Genomic DNA, 17,904 nt, shown 5'->3' with positions numbered 1-17,904 from the left:
TGTAGGGAACTCTACAAAAGATTTTACCCAACTCTACTATTTTGTAATGAATAGTCTAAAGAAGTTTTAAAGTAAGACACAGAGAGCCATGTTAATTATTTGCATTACTTTTAGTCCAAATACTTCCATTTTCTTTAACATTCTCATTTTATTTTCCAGTTTCTTCATCCTGTTGACACTAGTATGGCTGATCATTCTTGACCCCTAATGGACTTTAGTAGCACAGTCATGACATTTAGAAACCCCCAATATTAATAAATACCAAGCTTTCCATGTATTTATGCATACTCATATTACCACAAGGAAACGTATCAATAGTCTCTTCCATTTTTGTCTGTAACCCCCTACTGTGACAAGCTTTCAGTGTTAGCCAAATTCATCAGTCTGTAATATTCATCAGCTCTTGTAACACTAATAACCTAATGATAAAATTAGGACTGTCCCATCACTGCACAGAGGCTTACTGAAAGTGCATAAAGGCTCATGGTAAATAGTGGGCTCAATTGTGTAGCGAACATCCTTACCACAACAGTTCAATGGTGACTAAGCCTCTGAGGGGAAAGGTCAAAGAGCAAGTGTGGTGAAAAGTCCAGTGAAAAATCTGACAGAAAAGCACATGACCCTAGTCTGAGGGATGAGAGACACAATGGTATCTTTAAATGGAAAACTGTTCTGTGGTCATAATCACAATGTATTTGATTTGAAAAAAGAAAAGGAGAGCTTCATTTATAGATCATAAAGTGCAAATAAATGACACATTTCAAATAGTGCCCCATGTAAATGTCAGTAAAATATAGGAAAACATGTTTTGGAAGCCTTTTTTCCTAACTAAATATACTTTGCAGTCTGACTAACAATTTGGCATCATACATCTGTGAAGCATTAAGTAAATGACACTTCAGATCATGGCAATTTCAGCAAATGAGAGGTTTTTGTATTGTAATTTTTAGGTTTAAAGATGGCATTCAAGTCTTTTATAAGTATAAATCTCCAGTTTATAAAGTAACATTTAGTGCTATTCAACTATTTTTTAGAATCATATTTTAAATGTAATTCACTTAAAGGAACAGAAGTGCTGTTTTCACACTAAAATGTGTAGTCACTGAAAGGTCCTAATATATCTTGTGTTCGAAAATCACATTTTTAACAACTAATTTTTTGTTTATAACTCAGTAATAAAATGTAATAAATTAAAAATTAATACTTTCCCTTTCTATATAAAATAGTTATAGTTTAAACAGTATATTATGCTTACTTTTTTTTTTAAAGAAGAGAGATTTGGGCATTTAAAAATATTTTTGTCTGACGCCCATACATGCTTCATTATGAAACCCGAGTGGCAGAATCTGTTTTATATGCCAAAATGTTGTGGTTGGGAATGCTTAATCCAAGTAGGTCAGCAAATTCAGAACTAATACCCATAACTGGTCAGAATATTAGGCTCTTTTCATTTCTCCCCTTCTGATAAATTACCAGGGTATAGGAATGACGATCCAGCTGTATATATCTTCTTAAATATTTGATCATAGCATTCACTGATTGGGACTACTGATGCATTTTAAAATTTATGAGTGTGTGAATTTATAGACTGAAGGTAAGTTGTAGAATTGGGATACTGATCAAACTTACCAGACTTTTGTTTTTATATTTATGTAAGTTAGTCATTTCCCATAAAGTTTTTTAAAATCTGATATTCATGTTAATTCACAAAGATTAAATTTAGTTATAAATTGCTAAATCTTTTTCCAAGCCTTTTCCTTCAGCCTTTTGTTTTTATGTGGATTTTTTAAACAAATACATAGATTTTCTTTTTTAGTTAATCTGAGAGTCTTTTTGTATTTTAATTGATGATTTTAATTTATGTCTGTTCAGTTATTTATACATTGGGTTTAAATGTGCTGTCTTTTGGGGGCTTTTTGTTGTTGTTGTTGTTTTTAGCTTTTGGTCTTGGTGTTTTAAATTTACTGTGCCTTTTTTATTTGCTTTTCCTCCTCCTCTTCATTGTTCTGTTGGATTAATTGGATTTTCTTCATTCCATTTTTCCTCAACCAGTTTGTATAGTGTATATTTTAGTTCTATTATTTTAGTTGCTATCCTTAATTTTTTTAATATGTGTCTTTGACTTTAATTTTTTTTTATTTAAATATTTTTATTAATTTTTTATTTTTTATAAACATATATTTTTCTCCCCAGGGGTACAGGTCTGTGAATCACCAGGTTTACACACTTCACAGCACTCACCAAAGCACATACCCTCCCCAATGTCCATAATACCACCCCCTTCTCCCAAACCCCCTCCCCCCAGCAACCCTCAGTTTGTTTTGTGAGATTAAGAGTCACTTATGGTTTGTCTCCCTCCCAATCCCATCTTGTTTCATTTATTCTTCTCCTACCCACTTAAGCCCCCATGTTGCATCACCACTTCCTCATATCAGGGAGATCATATGATAGTTGTCTTTCTCCGCTTGACTTATTTCGCTAAGCATGATACGCTCTAGTTCCATCCATGTTGTCGCAAATGGCAAGATTTCATTTCTTTTGATGGCTGCATAGTATTCCATTGTGTATATATACCACATCTTCTTGATCCATTCATCTGTTGATGGACATCTAGGTTCTTTCCATAGTTTGGCTATTGTGGACATTGCTGCTATAAACATTCGGGTGCACGTGCCCCTTTGGACCACTACGTTTGTATATTTAGGGTAAATACCCAATAGTGCAATTGCTGGGTCATAGGGACTCCACTCCAAAACTGCTAGAACTTATACAGGAATTCAGTAAAGTGTCAGGATATAAAATCAATGCACAGAAATCAGTTGCATTTCTCTACACCAACAGCAAGACAGAAGAAAGAGAAATTAAGGAGTCAATCCCATTTACAATTGCATCCAAAACCATAAGATACCTAGGAATAAACCTAACCAAAGAGGCACAGAATCTATACTCAGAAAACTATAAAGTACTCATGAAAGAAATTGAGGAAGACACAAAGAAATGGAAAAATGTTCCATGCTCCTGGATTGGAAGAATAAATATTGTGAAAATGTCTATGCTACCTAAAGCAATCTACACATTTAATGCAATTCCTATCAAAGTACCATCCATCTTTTTCAAAGAAATGGAACCAATAATGCTAAAATTTATATGGAACCAGAAAAGACCTCGAATAGCTAAAGGGATATTGAAAAAGAAAGCCAACGTTGGTGGCATCACAATTCCGGACTTCAAGCTCTATTACAAAGCTGTCATCATCAAGACAGCATGGTACTGGCACAAAAACAGACACATAGATCAATGGAACAGAATAGAGAGCCCAGAAATAGACCCTCAACTCTATGGTCAACTAATCTTCGACAAAGCAGGAAAGAATGTCCAGTGGAAAAAAGACAGCCTCTTCAATAAATGGTGCTGGGAAAATTGGACAGCCACATGCAGAAGAATGAAATTGGACCATTTCCTTACACCACACACAAAAATAGACTCAAAATGGATGAAGGACCTCAATGTGCAAAAGGAATCTATCAAAATCCTTGAGGAGAACACAGGCAGCAACCTCTTCGACCTCTGCCGCAGCAACATCTTCCTAGGAACAACGCCAAAGGCAAGGGAAGCAAGGGCAAAAATGAACTATTGGGATTTCATCAAGATCAAAAGCTTTTGCACAGCAAAGGAAACAGTTAACAAAATCAAAAGACAACTGACAGAATGGGAGAAGATATTTGCAAATGACATATCAGATAAAGGACTAGTGTCCAGAATCTATAAAGAACTTAGCAATTGTAAATGGGATTGACTCCTTAATTTCTCTTTCTTCTGTCTTGCTGTTGGTGTAGAGAAATGCAACTGATTTCTGTGCATTGATTTTATATCCTGACACTTTACTGAATTCCTGTATAAGTTCTAGCAGTTTTGGAGTGGAGTCCCTATGACCCAGCAATTGCACTATTGGGTATTTACCCTAAATATACAAACGTAGTGGTCCAAAGGGGCACGTGCACCCGAATGTTTATAGCAGCAATGTCCACAATAGCCAAACTATGGAAAGAACCTAGATGTCCATCAACAGATGAATGGATCAAGAAGATGTGGTATATATACACAATGGAATACTATGCAGCCATCAAAAGAAATGAAATCTTGCCATTTGCGACAACATGGATGGAACTAGAGCGTATCATGCTTAGCGAAATAAGTCAAGCGGAGAAAGACAACTATCATATGATCTCCCTGATATGAGGAAGTGGTGATGCAACATGGGGGCTTAAGTGGGTAGGAGAAGAATAAATGAAACAAGATGGGATTGGGAGGGAGACAAACCATAAGTGACTCTTAATCTCACAAAACAAACTGAGGGTTGCTGGGGGGAGGGGGTTTGGGAGAAGGGGGTGGTATTATGGACATTGGGGAGGGTATGTGCTTTGGTGAGTGCTGTGAAGTGTGTAAACCTGGTGATTCACAGACCTGTACCCCTGGGGAGAAAAATATATGTTTATAAAAAATAAAAAATTTTATTAAAAAAAAAAAGAACTTAGCAAACTCAACACCCAAAGACTTTAATTTTTTTTAACTTGGTAATTAGTAAACATGCCTTGTCAGCCTAATTTTGTTTTTTCTAAGGCTCTGTAAGTGCTTAAAGCATTCATTTTTGTCTTAAAAATGCTTTATTTTGCCCTCATACTGAAATAGTAGTTCAGTTGGGTAGGAAATTGTGGGCTAGTAGTTATTTGTTAAAACAGGATATCATTGTTTTTTAGCCTCTGTTGTCTCTGTCCACATGTCCTGTATGTTCCTTGTGGGAAAAACTAAGAGAAGAAGATGTGACCCCCAAGCCCTCTGGTATATGGGGAAATAAACAGGTTGGCAGTCAATGACTGGTCAATAAATACGTACTGAAGGAAAGAAATAAGGAACCTCTACCATAAAAGACTCCAGGGAAAACCATGCCCTCTGAGAAAGAGTGTTTGTGATTAATCCAAATAGCAGTAATTTTGAAGAGATTGAAGTCATAGAAGAATTTCTTCAGAGTAGAATGAGCATTACGGAGGGCCTGAGGGAAGGATCAGGAATAGAAAGACGGGTGAGAGGGATGAAGTAGAAATAGTGAGATAGTATCCAGAGATGTGAGAATTGGATATTGAGAGAAACTTAGATTTTACTAACGGTCAATGATGAGAAAAAAAAATGTGTATGAGAATTAAGTAACCTGAAATTTCCCATATGAAGTTACTATACAAAATTGTTTTAATCCCAGCACAAGCTGAAAAACCAGATAATGTCAGAAGGCTGATAATCTTAGGAACTTCTGACCTTTGTTAAGGATTCTGTTTTAATTGTTGATCTATTTCCCTGATTATCCTTCCTCCTGATAAATTGAGAAGAGCGGTAAAGATGAAGGAACTCATTCATTCTGGTGCCCCTACATCTCTATGGAAACCTACTGTCGTGACTAGGAGCGCCTGTGCCTTATTTGCTGAAACGAGCAATACTGTGGGAAGGTCTGTCTCTGAAGCCAGCTTTCTGCAGGTGACAGGGAATTATCTCAGGGAATGTTCACCTGTTGCTGGAATAGCAGTAACTCACAGTGGTTTTATGGGACCCTCTGTATAACTTTCCTGCTACTGAATAGTTGAGACCCTACCCTTTTATTAAAGAAGTAGCTTTCATTCATCTATTCATTCTTTTTTTTTTCCTGGAAATATTTATTGAGAGGCTGCTGATGCCAGGCAGTATTCTAGGTGCTGAGGATACAGTGGTGGACACCTGGTCCTATCCTGTATTCTCAGTGCTTAACATCTCATGAGGGAGCTACCAGTTCTATTGTTTGGGTGGACAGATCCTACAGAATACTAAGAACTATCCTTTCCCTCTCTTTTCAATAAATCGTTTAGTGCATAGTTACAAAATACCTTGTTTCTGTGTTCTTAACAACCTGTCAAAGGGAGAAGTGAATAAGGTACATTTTATTGATCTTGCCAAATTGCTGCCTATTAACTTTGACTTCAGAAGTATTCCACAGATGTTGAACAAGTGTTTGTGAGCTAATGCAGCTGACTAGTTAGATGGAATGTTGCCTGTCAGAGAGTATGTGGAAGATTGGTTACTTTAGGGAGATAGCTTTAAGAGGATTATCATAATTCTGCCACAGTTGACAGCTTGGACATGCACTTCCATAGCAAGACTTCAAGTCTTCTGTGATTTATTGGGAGAAAAAAAAAAACAAACAAACTCTTCTGTACATGAAATCCATGAAGACCACATCTATAAGGATCAAAATATCATGCTTTGAGTGACCGTGAAGTCTTTTAATAGACCCGTGGGACTGGATTAACCAAAAGAATAATCAGTGGATTTTTTAAAAGATTATTATGTTTTAGATCTGACAAAATCTTTACCATCAACCTCTTCCCTGTGGATTACTAGTTAGATTATTAGTATCTAATAAAGGCCCTCCATGCAGTTAGACTCTGTTTAGCACTGTGGCATTTTGGAAAGATATACCGGAAGATTCCACCTGCGCTTGGTACTGTTAGAGACATAATGCATGGTGTTTCTAACATGGTTCGAGAAATTATAAGCAGACATGAAAGGCTATCTGATGATACAAGAGTTCAGTGAATGCCTAGTGTGGGGAAGTACATGGGACAGGCAGGATTCCTGTGAATGAGGAAGAGAGGTAGGATGGCATTCTCTGGAGGGCAAGGAGCAGGGCTGAACTAAGAGAGAACTAGACTCAAAGCCAGGTAGCATTTCAGGAGGCAGTAATAGGAATACAGGTTGAAATCAGTCTGGAGGGTTCTGAGAGTCTGGCTTAGGAATTTGGACATCTTTGTAGTCAGGAAAACGTAACTGCAGGACTAGGTTCTTCTTATCGTATTCTAAATATGTGATTTTGAACCTATTCTGGCAATAGACACATTGGACAATGTATTGCAAATACAATTTCTGTATGTTCTTTCTCCACCATAGGTTCTTTCTTGCAGGAATTCCTTCCCACCAGAATAAATTAAAGTTATATCAACCAACCCTCTGACTATTGTTAAAACCTAAGCTATGGCCAATGGTAACTTACTCAGATACAGTGAGAAGTGCTGAATATTAAGTCATTTAGTATAGACCGTGTTATGTAGCACAGATACAAAATCAAAGACCCAAATGCATAAGAAATTTCTTGGGGCTTGAATATCTCGACACTAATAAAACTCAAAAACATGGCATTTTATATGCATTATTTTTCAAATGCAATTTTCAAAAGACTTATTTTTCATTTTGTGATGGTAATATGCAGTATTAAAACACTCCAAAAACTAAATTTTCCATATTTGGGTTTTGTTTTGTTTTTGACGGCTAGCCAAAAAGGCCTCCAAATTTCGAGACTGGTTGGACTGCAGCAGTATGGAGATAAAACCCAATGTTGTCGCAATGGAAATTTTAGCATATTTAGCGTATGAAACTGTGGCACAGGTAAGAATGATAATATGTGTTATAGCAGGCCATACATGACCACTTTCTTTCCCTTTTTTTGAAAGATTTTATTTATTTATTTGTCAGAGAGCGAGCAGGGGACAGAGAGCATAAGCAGGGGGAGCAGCAGGCAGAAGGAAAAACAGGCTCCCCACTGAGCAAGGAGCCCAATGCGGGACTCGATCCCAGAACCCTGGCATCATGACCTGAGCTGAAAGCAAACACTTACCTCCTGAGCCACCCAGGCGTCCCTTTCTTCTTACCCCTGTCCATGATCAAAATTCTCCCACCTGCTACTCTACCAGGAATGAGGACAGCCATGAGTTTTATCCAATGACAATCTTAAGTTTTCCGGAATTTAATTCAGTTATGTTTCCTTGTATCCTCAGCCCTGGCGGGTGTTAGCGTGAAAGTGACTGTTGCTTGCAACTCAATCCTAACCAGAAATGGAATCCCCACATACTTTTTCTCAACATTGACTTCTCAGTACCCCTCTGCCTTGCTTAGAGTTTGTTTTTGAACTTTGAAAAATACCTTTCTTGCTATGTACAACCTACTGAGTGCTTACCAAAACCCGAGTCTAGAATCACTGCTCTCTGACAGCGTCTCAAAGCACAGTCCTCTGACCACAAGCGTCAGCTTCTCCTTGCTTCTTGTTGAAAATGTAACCCAGAGCATACCTATCGAATTAGAATCTTGGGGTCTAGAGCACTAAAACCTATATATATATTTTTTAAAGATTTTATTTATTTATTTGACAGACAGAGATCACAGAGATCACAAGTAGGCAGAGAGGCAGGCAGAGGGAGAAAGAGGGAAGCAGGCTCCCTGCTGAGCAGAGAGCCCGATGCGGGGCTTGATCCCAGGACCCTGAGATCATGACCTGAGCCGAAGGCAGCAGCTTAACCCACTGTGCCACCCAGGCGCCCTAAAACCTATATTTTAAAACACTTCACTAGTGGTTATTAATTAAACTTTGAGAATCCCTCCCCTAGAAAGTCAGAATATATTGTTTATATTCATGGGAAGGTCTGCTTACCAACAAAAGCATATGCTCGTGTCCACAAAACAGATTTTCAGATGGGCTGTATCATCAATAACATTTGGAATGTCTTGCTTCTAGTTCTGCCATTTCAGTAACATTGCTAATTGATTATTTCCAGCTCTGTTGACTTTATTTCCATTACTCTGATCTTCTAGTTAGTGGACCTGGCTCTTCTTGTAAGGCAGGATATGGTAACCAAGGCAGGAGACCCCTTCAGCCATGCCATTGCAGCAACGTTCATTCAGTATCACAACTCTGCTGAGGTGAGTAGCAGAAAATCTGTCTTTGATGCCTCCATGGATTTTTCTTGGGTCTGGTGTTTACATTAGTAGTTCTTTGGAAAAGGCGATGTAGGAATGTATAGCCTTCAATCAGGAGTCTTAACATGCTCAACATCCAAACAAATACTTCCTGAGCACCGACTATGTTCCTCACCTTAACAATCCACTTAATACAGTTATTTTTTTTTCACCTATTTCTTACCTTATTTAGCTTCCCTAGCCCTTCAGTAAAAAAGGAATAGTTGGAGAGCATGCCTCATTTCCATGGGAGGTGAAAAACTGATTCAGACAGCTGAACAGTGTTGATAATAGGTCTTTATTTCTTTGTACCTCAAAGACAAGAGAATCATTATTATTCATGCCCTAATAACTCCTGACAATTACTCATCATTTTATTTCCCAGTTATTGATCCATCTCCAAACATGGTTTAAAAAAGCATGGCTCCATTTATTCTCTGTGCCCATACTGGCCCTATCATGTGAGGGTCACATTCTTTCTGATCGCTTTTATGTTATTGGGACCTCCACCAGGGGGTGGGGGGCAATAAAGTCATCTTGCCAACTTGAAGGGATTATGCAATAACTGTGTACCACTTGTAGTATGAGCTTGTCTGTGAGCTGCATGTACCTACAAACTAGAAATGTAGTATCACCTATTGAATGAATTTGCTGATATTTGACTTTTTTTCCTGGCTTAAACACCAATTTCATCTAAGAACCAGCGAGAAGGCAGCAAGGAGGTTAGCTTAACATCTCCATGTGTAATTGTCAGGTGAGCTTTAGATCAAGCTGGGTAAAATGTATAACCTGAAAATGTCCAAGCCCCTTTGAGAAGCTGACCAAAACTATAAATCCTCTCTCATAAACACATTCACAAATTTTGCATACAATTTCAGGATGTTGGGCTACCTGGGTGGCTCAGTGGGTTAAAGCCTCTGCCTTTGGCTCATGTCATAATCCCAGGGTCCTGGGATCAAGCCCCGTATCGGGCTCTCTGCTCAGCGGGGAGCCTGCTTCCCCTTCTCTCTTTGCCTGCCTCTCTGCCTACTTGTGATCTCTCTGTGTCAAATAAATAAATAAAATCTTTAAGAAAAAAATTACAGGATGTTCGGAGACCCTCTGAAATCATTCTCTGGATCTAAACAGTCTGGGATGGACCCCAAATTTAAGTACAGATACTTAGAAAATATATAAAGATATAAACAATATATTTTATTTCCAAAAGTTTGACATCTTTTTGTGCCCCTTGGAGAATCAGATTGGCTTGGAACCCAAGTAGAAATTAAAATGTTTATGCCCATTAAAATCCATTTTTTTTTCCTAGAAAAGATCATACATCATTATCAGTCATCATGCTTTATAAGTCCCTAAAGCTTTACCCAGTTGATTAAACACTTTGTTTTCTTTATGTTACAAACCCAAATTACGATGTCAAAGAACACCCTTTAAAAATATCTTTGGTACATGTTCACCCTATGAATATGTGTATAAGTATGCTTTTCATTAACATCAGACAAATTTGTTGTAACATTTCTAATTGAAGAAATTTACAGTGAACATAACAAGCCTAGTTTTCCTTTAACATTCAAGGAATTGCTTGCATGGCTAGGAAAACTCTTTATTCCCCTCCTTTCTTGGTTCTCCAGGGTGGCCAAGCTGCCCTGGGCAACTGCTCAGCAACCACAGCTGCAGCTCCCAGCTCCCCAGCAGTTAAGAAAAATGGCCTGTGTGTGCTGGGTTTCCCGGGCTCTCTGGGAGGCGGGACAGGAGTGTCGGAAAGCATCCCAACTAAATATGTTAGCAAAGCCGCAAGCGTTTCCCTGGCCTTCCAGACACCCCTCCTCCTATGCGACTGGTGGTCAAAATGAACATTCAGAGGGACTGGAAATCTTCCTGCCCTTTACTACCTGACAAAACATGGAATGGCCACTGTAAAGTAGGATTCTTACTAATTGACATTACAAACCAGCAACCAATGTCAAGGGCCCTTTTTAAGGGCCTTACCAAATTGGGCACAAATGGGGGACTCCAAAGACTGGTGTGATCTATATTCAGGGAGATAGAACATTCTGGAAAACAAGGAAATAACAAGCAAAAAACTGACAATTCAAGATTATTTATATGCTAATTTCCAAATGAGTGGTATAGACCAGAAGTGCAGAGGTAAAAACAAGCCCCAACAACAAAGAACTTGAGTAAGGACACTGGCATTGAAGGAAGCCGGGACTTTGATGAGATGGTAAAAGTGGAGAGAATGCTCTAGGCTTCAGAGGCAGCATAGGCATAGCTGTGCAAAGGAGAAGCAAAACTCTGATTTAAATATTCAATCAAAGGTTTTGTTGAGGAGGAAGAGGCAGTCAGATTAGAAAATTGAGTCTTAGGCTCTTAAGGAGCCTAAGGAAGAGTTGAAGATTTCTTGGCTTCTAAAGGTTGATGAGTTCAAATGTTTTAGAAGATCTAAAGGAAGGGGCTATGTACAATGGATCTGGAATCAGGAGCTCTCAAGACATGGAGCTAATACACAATACATTCTCTTTCAATGACTGTCGTTTTTGAGAGCTAAACTTATGAGAAACCAAGCTAGTTAAGTTTGGGTTCTCAGATTAGCAGGTATAATATTAATTAAAGGTAATTTTTGTTAAAGATTTATATGTTTATTTGAGAGAGAGAAAGAGTGAGAATGTTTGGTGGTAAGGGTGCAGATGAAAAGGGAAAGAGAGAATCCCAAGCAGACTCCACACTAGACATGGAGCCTGACACAGGGCTTGATCCCAGGATTCTGAGATTACTATGTGAGCCAAAACCAGGAGTCAGATGCTTAATCAACTACCATCACCCAGGCGCCCCAACTGGAGTTAATTAAAAAAAGTTTTTTTCTAATATATGGTTTATGCATAGGAAGCATGATCTCTAGGAATTATCTTGTTTTTTTTCTAAAAATAATCCATGCCAAATTAGGGTTATTTCTTATTTTTAATAATGTTCCTAGACAGGACAATCAAAGCAATACTTTTTTCCTTTAAAAAACATTTTATTTTAAAATAATTTTTAGATTTACAGAGCCATTGCAGAGATATTACAGAGCTCCAATATGTTCTTTACCAGCTTTCCTTAAACATGTTCACTTTTAACTTTAAATAAATAATACATTTCCCAAAAGAACAACATACAGATATACTTTTGAAACCAATATGTGCATTTCAGCCAAATATTTTACAAAGTTTAGCACAGTTTTTTTTTTTTAAATACAAATACATCATAGAGAAGTGTAGGCCAGCAGGTAGTATGGTTTAGTATAGTTGGTAGGATAAGGAAAATGTCGATTAATAATACCATGTATGAAAAGATTGACAGACTTTTATTGGCCTGTAAATTTCTTAGGAGCCAATATTGTGATGTTACTAATAAGAAAAAGGTTGTTGTTGTTATTGTTGTTTGTCTTATTTAGTGTTTAGGCACCATCCTAGAGGATGGACTTTGACACAGTAGAGAATGTCTGAAGGAGAGTGATTAGAGGGTGAAGAAACCTGAAAACATGTCTTATAAGAAGTGGTTGAAGGAATTTGAGGCAGCTTGACCTATAAAAGAATCATGAGAGACTATGGACTCTGAAAAACAGTCTTAGGGGCTTGAAGTGGTGGGGGGTGGGAGGTTGGGGTACCAGGTGGTGGGTATTATAGAGGGGCACAGATTGCATGGAGCACTGGGTATGGTGAAAAAATAATGAATACTGTTTTTCTGAAAATAAATTAATTAATTAAAAAAAAAGAAGAAATGTTACTGGAAGCAAATAAACTACATTGCAGTTCTCTCAAAAAAAAAAAAAGAAAGAAAGAAATGGGGCTGAGAAAGATCACAGTCCTCAAATATTTGAAGTACATCCACATGGAGGAGAACAGACTTGTAGTCATAGGCAAAGAAACCAGGTAGAAATGAGGGCTGTTATGAAAGAAGGAAGGAACTAGAAATGGAAGGAGCTGGAGGTATCCACAGTGACCCCCAGGCATTGAGTTGGAGTCACTACGGAAGGCTGGTCACACTGATGCAAATACTTTCTGGACGGCATCCAGTCTGGCAGGGAATGCAGAGGCGCCTTTTGAGACATGTAAATCTGACGTGCTAACAAAACTTGCAAGTAGAAATCTCTGTATCTGACAAAATTGGCAGAAATTTTGGAGTCTGCCTCTGAGAAATCCTGATTTTATCTTAATGACAGCCAGATTAAAAATTAACATATCTAAACCAATAGGGGTAAGATGAGGCATCATTTCTGTGGACTGGATAATGAATTGAGTTTTGATATTTGTAAGCTTCAAGAACTATTGAATTCAAGAGATCTCAAAAATTGAATGTTAGTAGAAGTCCCGGTCCTTTGATTTCTCAAAGGCATGTCTCTTTGGGCAGGGGTCTTGCATGAAGTCCTACCCAGAGTCTCCTGAGAACACACCTCCTCCCACACCGACTGCCCCCTCGTCTGGATCACAGCACTCAGGGAAAACCACATCGGGATCCCTAGGGAATGGGAGTGCTGGGCAAGACTCAACTAAAACCAAGCAAAGGAAAAGAAAAAAGGTCAGTGATAAGTTTTATCTTTTTTTGGTTTTCTTTTTTTTTGTTTTCCCGGTGCAGAATGGATGAAGTTTGGTGTGCTTCAGAGATATGGAAAGTCTGCTCCATTTTTCTCATAATTCAAGTTTTTAGAAACAGCCAGTTTGTGCTTAACCATACTTAATGAGTTCTACTCCAGCTCTTTTAACAGCTTTCTTCTGGATAAAGCAAGATTCCGATTTTTTTCTAACATTTTACTATAAAAATTTTCAAACATACAAAAATAATAAGAGAATTATAGACAACACCATAGATCTTCTATTTAGATTCTACAGTGAACATTGTACTATATTTGCTGTATTATCTACATATTTATGTATTTACATTCATTATATCGGCACATCTAATTATTCTTTTGTCCATCTGTCAATTCATCCTTTTTTTTTTTTTTTACTATATTGCAAAGTAAGCTACAGATATTAGTACACTTCTTGGCTTAATAATTCACTATGTATAATTTTTATGGTTTTTTTAAAGGTAAAGTTTATACAAGGTGAACCATTCAGTTACCATTTGATGAGTATTGACAGGCCTATAAACCTATTGTTTTCTCAGTCTTTGAGACGTAAAACATTATCATCAGTTTAGAAAGTTCCTGCCACCACAGAGAGGCAATCATTGTCCTAATTTTTTTTCATCATAGATTGTTTTTTTCTGTCCTAGAAATCATATAAAGAAGATGCTGTATATACTCTTTTGAGTGAAATTTCTTTTACTCCTAGGATGTTTTTCTGAAATTTGTTTTTCTGTAGAAGTGTAATTTATTCCTCTTTATGGCTGAGTAATGTGCCATTGTATGAATACCTCAAAGTATTTATTCTCATTTTGGTGGACACCTAGGCTGTTTCCAGTTTGTGAGGTATTAGGAGTAAATCTGTTATGAGCATTATTGTACAAGTCTTCAGGGGCAAATGCCTTCATTTTTCTTAGGTAAATAGCTAGGAATGAAATTACTGACCATGCTATCCACAGTCATAGAGTGTATATGTGTTTGTATTTAAAGAAACTCTAATACCTTATTTTTCCCCCCAAAAATGGATGTGTCATTTTATACTTCCACTCATTGTACGTGAGGTTCCAGTTGTTTCACATGTTCGTCAACTCCTGGTGTTATCATTGTTTTTATTTTTAACCATTCTAATGGATATTTAATGGTGACTCATTATACTTTGAGTTTGCATTTCCTTGAAATTCAATGAATTTACTGACATGGCTAGATATAGTTCAACTATTTTTCTGTTTGTTTTCTGCTTAGTCTATTTTTTTTTTTTTTAAATTTTTTATTTATTTGTCAGAGAGAGAGTGAGTGCGAGCACAGGCAGACAGCGTGGAAGGAAGAGTCAGAGGGAGAAGCAGGCTCCCTGCAGAGCAAGGAGCCCGATGTGGGACTCGATCCCAGGACGCTGGGATCATGACCTGAGCCGAAGGCAGCTGCTTAACCAACTGAGCCACCCAGGCGTCCCTGCTTAGTCTATTTTTGATCCTCAGTTTGTCTTTCTTGTCTTAATTTTGGATTGTTTACTATTCAAAAAATTCATTTTAATTCATCTACTCAATTCTTAGTGATACCCCTTTGTATCATTTTTTCAGTGGTTATGCTAAGGATTATAATATATCCTTAAATTTTCAGTGTACTTGAGGTTACTGCACTACTTACATAAAATGTGAGACACTTACATTTATAAGACTGATGTACTTTACTCTTGAGACTTCCTTTATGCTATAGTCATTATACATCTTACATTTTCGTATGTTATAAACCATAATATTATTTGTGTTTTAAGGAATCAAATGTATCTCAATGAAATTAAGAATAAAAATAGACTAACTTTACCATCCCCACTGTTCCTCATTTCTCTCTCTCTCTGGTTCTCTCTCTCTCTCTCTTTCTCTCTTTTTTTATGCTCAGACTGCCTTCTGGTATTACTTTCCTATTTTGCTCTACTATATTTTATTTTAGGATTTGTTATGGTGCATGTTGGCTGGTAATGGTTTCTCTTAGTTTTCATATTTCTGAAAATACCCTTTTCTTTCATTTTTAGAAGATATTTTCACAGGACATAGAATTCTGGGTTGGTAGTTTTAATTTTAGTACTTTAATGATATCATTCTACTGTTTTCTGGCATCCATTGTTTTAATCATATGTCAGTAGTTTGTATTATTGTTTCTGTGTTTGTAATGTGTTATTTTTCTCTAGATGCTTTCAGGATTGTAACTTTATTTTTGGTTTTCAGCAGTTTGACCATGCTATCCACAGACATGAATTTCTTTGTATTTGTCCTACTTAGGGTTCATTGAGCTTCTTGAATATTGGTTTATGACTTTAACTGTTTGGGGGAAATATTCAACAATTACTTCTTCAGATATTTTTTTCTGCTTCTTTCACTGTCTCTCCTCCACTTCAGAGACTCCAAGGCTTATTTGTTATTTACTTTGATATTGTCCCACAGGTACTTATTTAATTTCTCTTTCAATCTTTTCTCTCTGTTCTTTAGGTTGGATAAATTCTATTAATATTTCTTTATGTTCCAGACTCCTCTGTTAGCTTCAGTCTGTTTCATGTCCAGTGATTTTTTCCCTTGTGATATTTTATTTTATACTTTCATAATTTCCACTTGAATTCTTTTTAGTTTTTATTTATCTAGTTTTTTTATTTCTCATTTATTACAGGTTTATTTTCCTTGATCTTCTTGAGCACAGTTATAATAGCTACTTTAAAATCCTTCTTTGTGGCTCAGTCAGTTGAATGTCTGTCTTCAGCTCAGTCATGATCCCAGGGTTCCAGGATGGAGTCCATATCAGGCTCCCCACTCAGCGGGGAGTCTGTTTCTCCCTCCGACCCTCCCCCTTCTCGTGCTCACTGTCTCTTTCTCTCTCAAATAAATAAATGAAAATCCTGAAATAAAATAAAACCCTTCTTTGATCAATTAATATGTGGATTATTTTAGTCTCCATTGAGTATAAGTCACGGTTTCTTTGAGACTTCTTTAGGCTCAGTGGAGACCAAAATAATGCCTCCTCTTTTGGTCAGTTCTTGCGTGTCTAGTAGTTTTGAATTATATCTTGGACATCACAGATAATATATGGTAGAGATTTTTTTGTTCTGTTATATTCCTTTGAAGAATTGTTGGTGTTAATAGTGGTGGCGATGTGGGCATGTGTGTTAAGCATGCAGTTTGCTATTCTACAATCAACTCTAAATTTCAAACCCAAATTCCTCTTCATTGACAGCAGCTTAGAATCTCTCCTCAGTTCATTTAGCTTTAACTGGTTCTTGAATTCAGTACCACAGAAAAATAGATTTGGGTAAAGTTTGTATGGTGAATTTGGAGTTCTCCTTCTTTGATTTTGCCTTTTTTGGGTATTTTCTTCCTCACTTTATACCTACTGTGCATGCCCTGACCTCTGGCCTATACTTCTTAGAGTCTCTAAGGTTGTGTGCCTCCTATCCTGACTGGGGCCTGCCCTTATCCTAAAAGAGTAAAAACAGGAAACTCAAGCCACTGCCTTTCTCTTCTTGTAAATTTGGCATTCCCCTTTCCAGTTTCCGCCTGGTTTTGATCAATCTCTATCACTTTCATGTTCTTGTTTTTTATAATTTGTCTAACGTGATACTTTTTATCTAAAACTCGGTTGCTACAGTAAGAATCATTTGCCATTACAAGTAGTGGAGTCATACCAAGATATAATTTTAAAATGATAGTAAGCACATTTAAGTTTAGCCACATATCTGGTTTCCTCTTCCATTTACAAAACAACAGAGCTCAGTGCTTATTTACTAAGGGGAAATTTGAACTATAAGGAACTTATGCATATTGTAAAGTAGCTTTAGAGAATGTTGGCTATAATGCTTCAGCTCACTTAATAACTAAAACTAGGTTAACAAAGTGTTACCTAAAAGACCTCTTAAGTGGACTGAAGTTGTATGTAAGAAGTAAGAAGAAGTTGTAATTAACCTGATATAATCGTGCATTTGTATATAAAAATTTCAAGAATTCTCAAAGACATATAAAGAAGTATTTTTTCTCCTACATATTTAAACATTTCTCTCCTAATCTTGTTGAAAGCTATTGCATTAATCCGTGACATCAGAATAATGTCCCACTTTAAAGCTATTAATTATTTCTCCATTCATCCACATCTTTCTACATTCAGATTCTTGCTGTGTTTTCATTTTTACTCCTTGGAAACTTCCACTATGGTGGTAACATGGTATGATTCATTCCACATGAAATAAGAAAGCCTCTTAGAAGCTTTCTTGTCCTAGAAGATGAGAAATCTGATGTATAGCCATATTCTGATAGTTTCACTATAATCTTGAGCAAGTCCTTTATCTTCACTTTCTCATCTATAAAATGGGGTGGGACTTGGAAATGTTTAGAATAGTTGATACCTTGCATTCCTTCCAGATTTAGTAATGTACGAATCCTTAAAATTATTGATTCTCTTGTCTTCTCCTTAAGTACTTTTTGTTTTAATTTCCTTAAAGGAAAGAGTTTTCTACT

At 37.0% G+C, this 17,904-nt stretch overlaps 1 protein-coding gene across 6 annotated transcripts in view; it reads left to right on the top strand.

The window, feature by feature from the left end:
- The window catches only part of SUPT3H (SPT3 homolog, SAGA and STAGA complex component), a 560,284-nt gene that overhangs the window by 428,381 nt on the left and 113,999 nt on the right, over window positions 1-17,904 (top strand). For all 6 annotated transcript variants that reach the window (XM_045071047.1, XM_004739777.3, XM_045071049.1 and 3 more), the window contains 3 exons: window positions 7,352-7,464; window positions 8,665-8,772; window positions 13,195-13,362. In XM_045071047.1, the coding sequence (XP_044926982.1) occupies window positions 7,352-7,464; window positions 8,665-8,772; window positions 13,195-13,362 (389 nt within the window). The remainder of the gene's footprint in view (window positions 1-7,351; window positions 7,465-8,664; window positions 8,773-13,194; window positions 13,363-17,904) is intronic.

This window comes from Mustela putorius, unplaced genomic scaffold (assembly GCF_011764305.1).
Source record: "Mustela putorius furo isolate JIRA1106 unplaced genomic scaffold, ASM1176430v1.1 tig00003983_pilon_pilon_pilon, whole genome shotgun sequence".
Classification (NCBI taxonomy): domain Eukaryota; kingdom Metazoa; phylum Chordata; class Mammalia; order Carnivora; family Mustelidae; genus Mustela; species Mustela putorius.
This window is presented reverse-complemented; position numbering and strand designations above follow the sequence as displayed.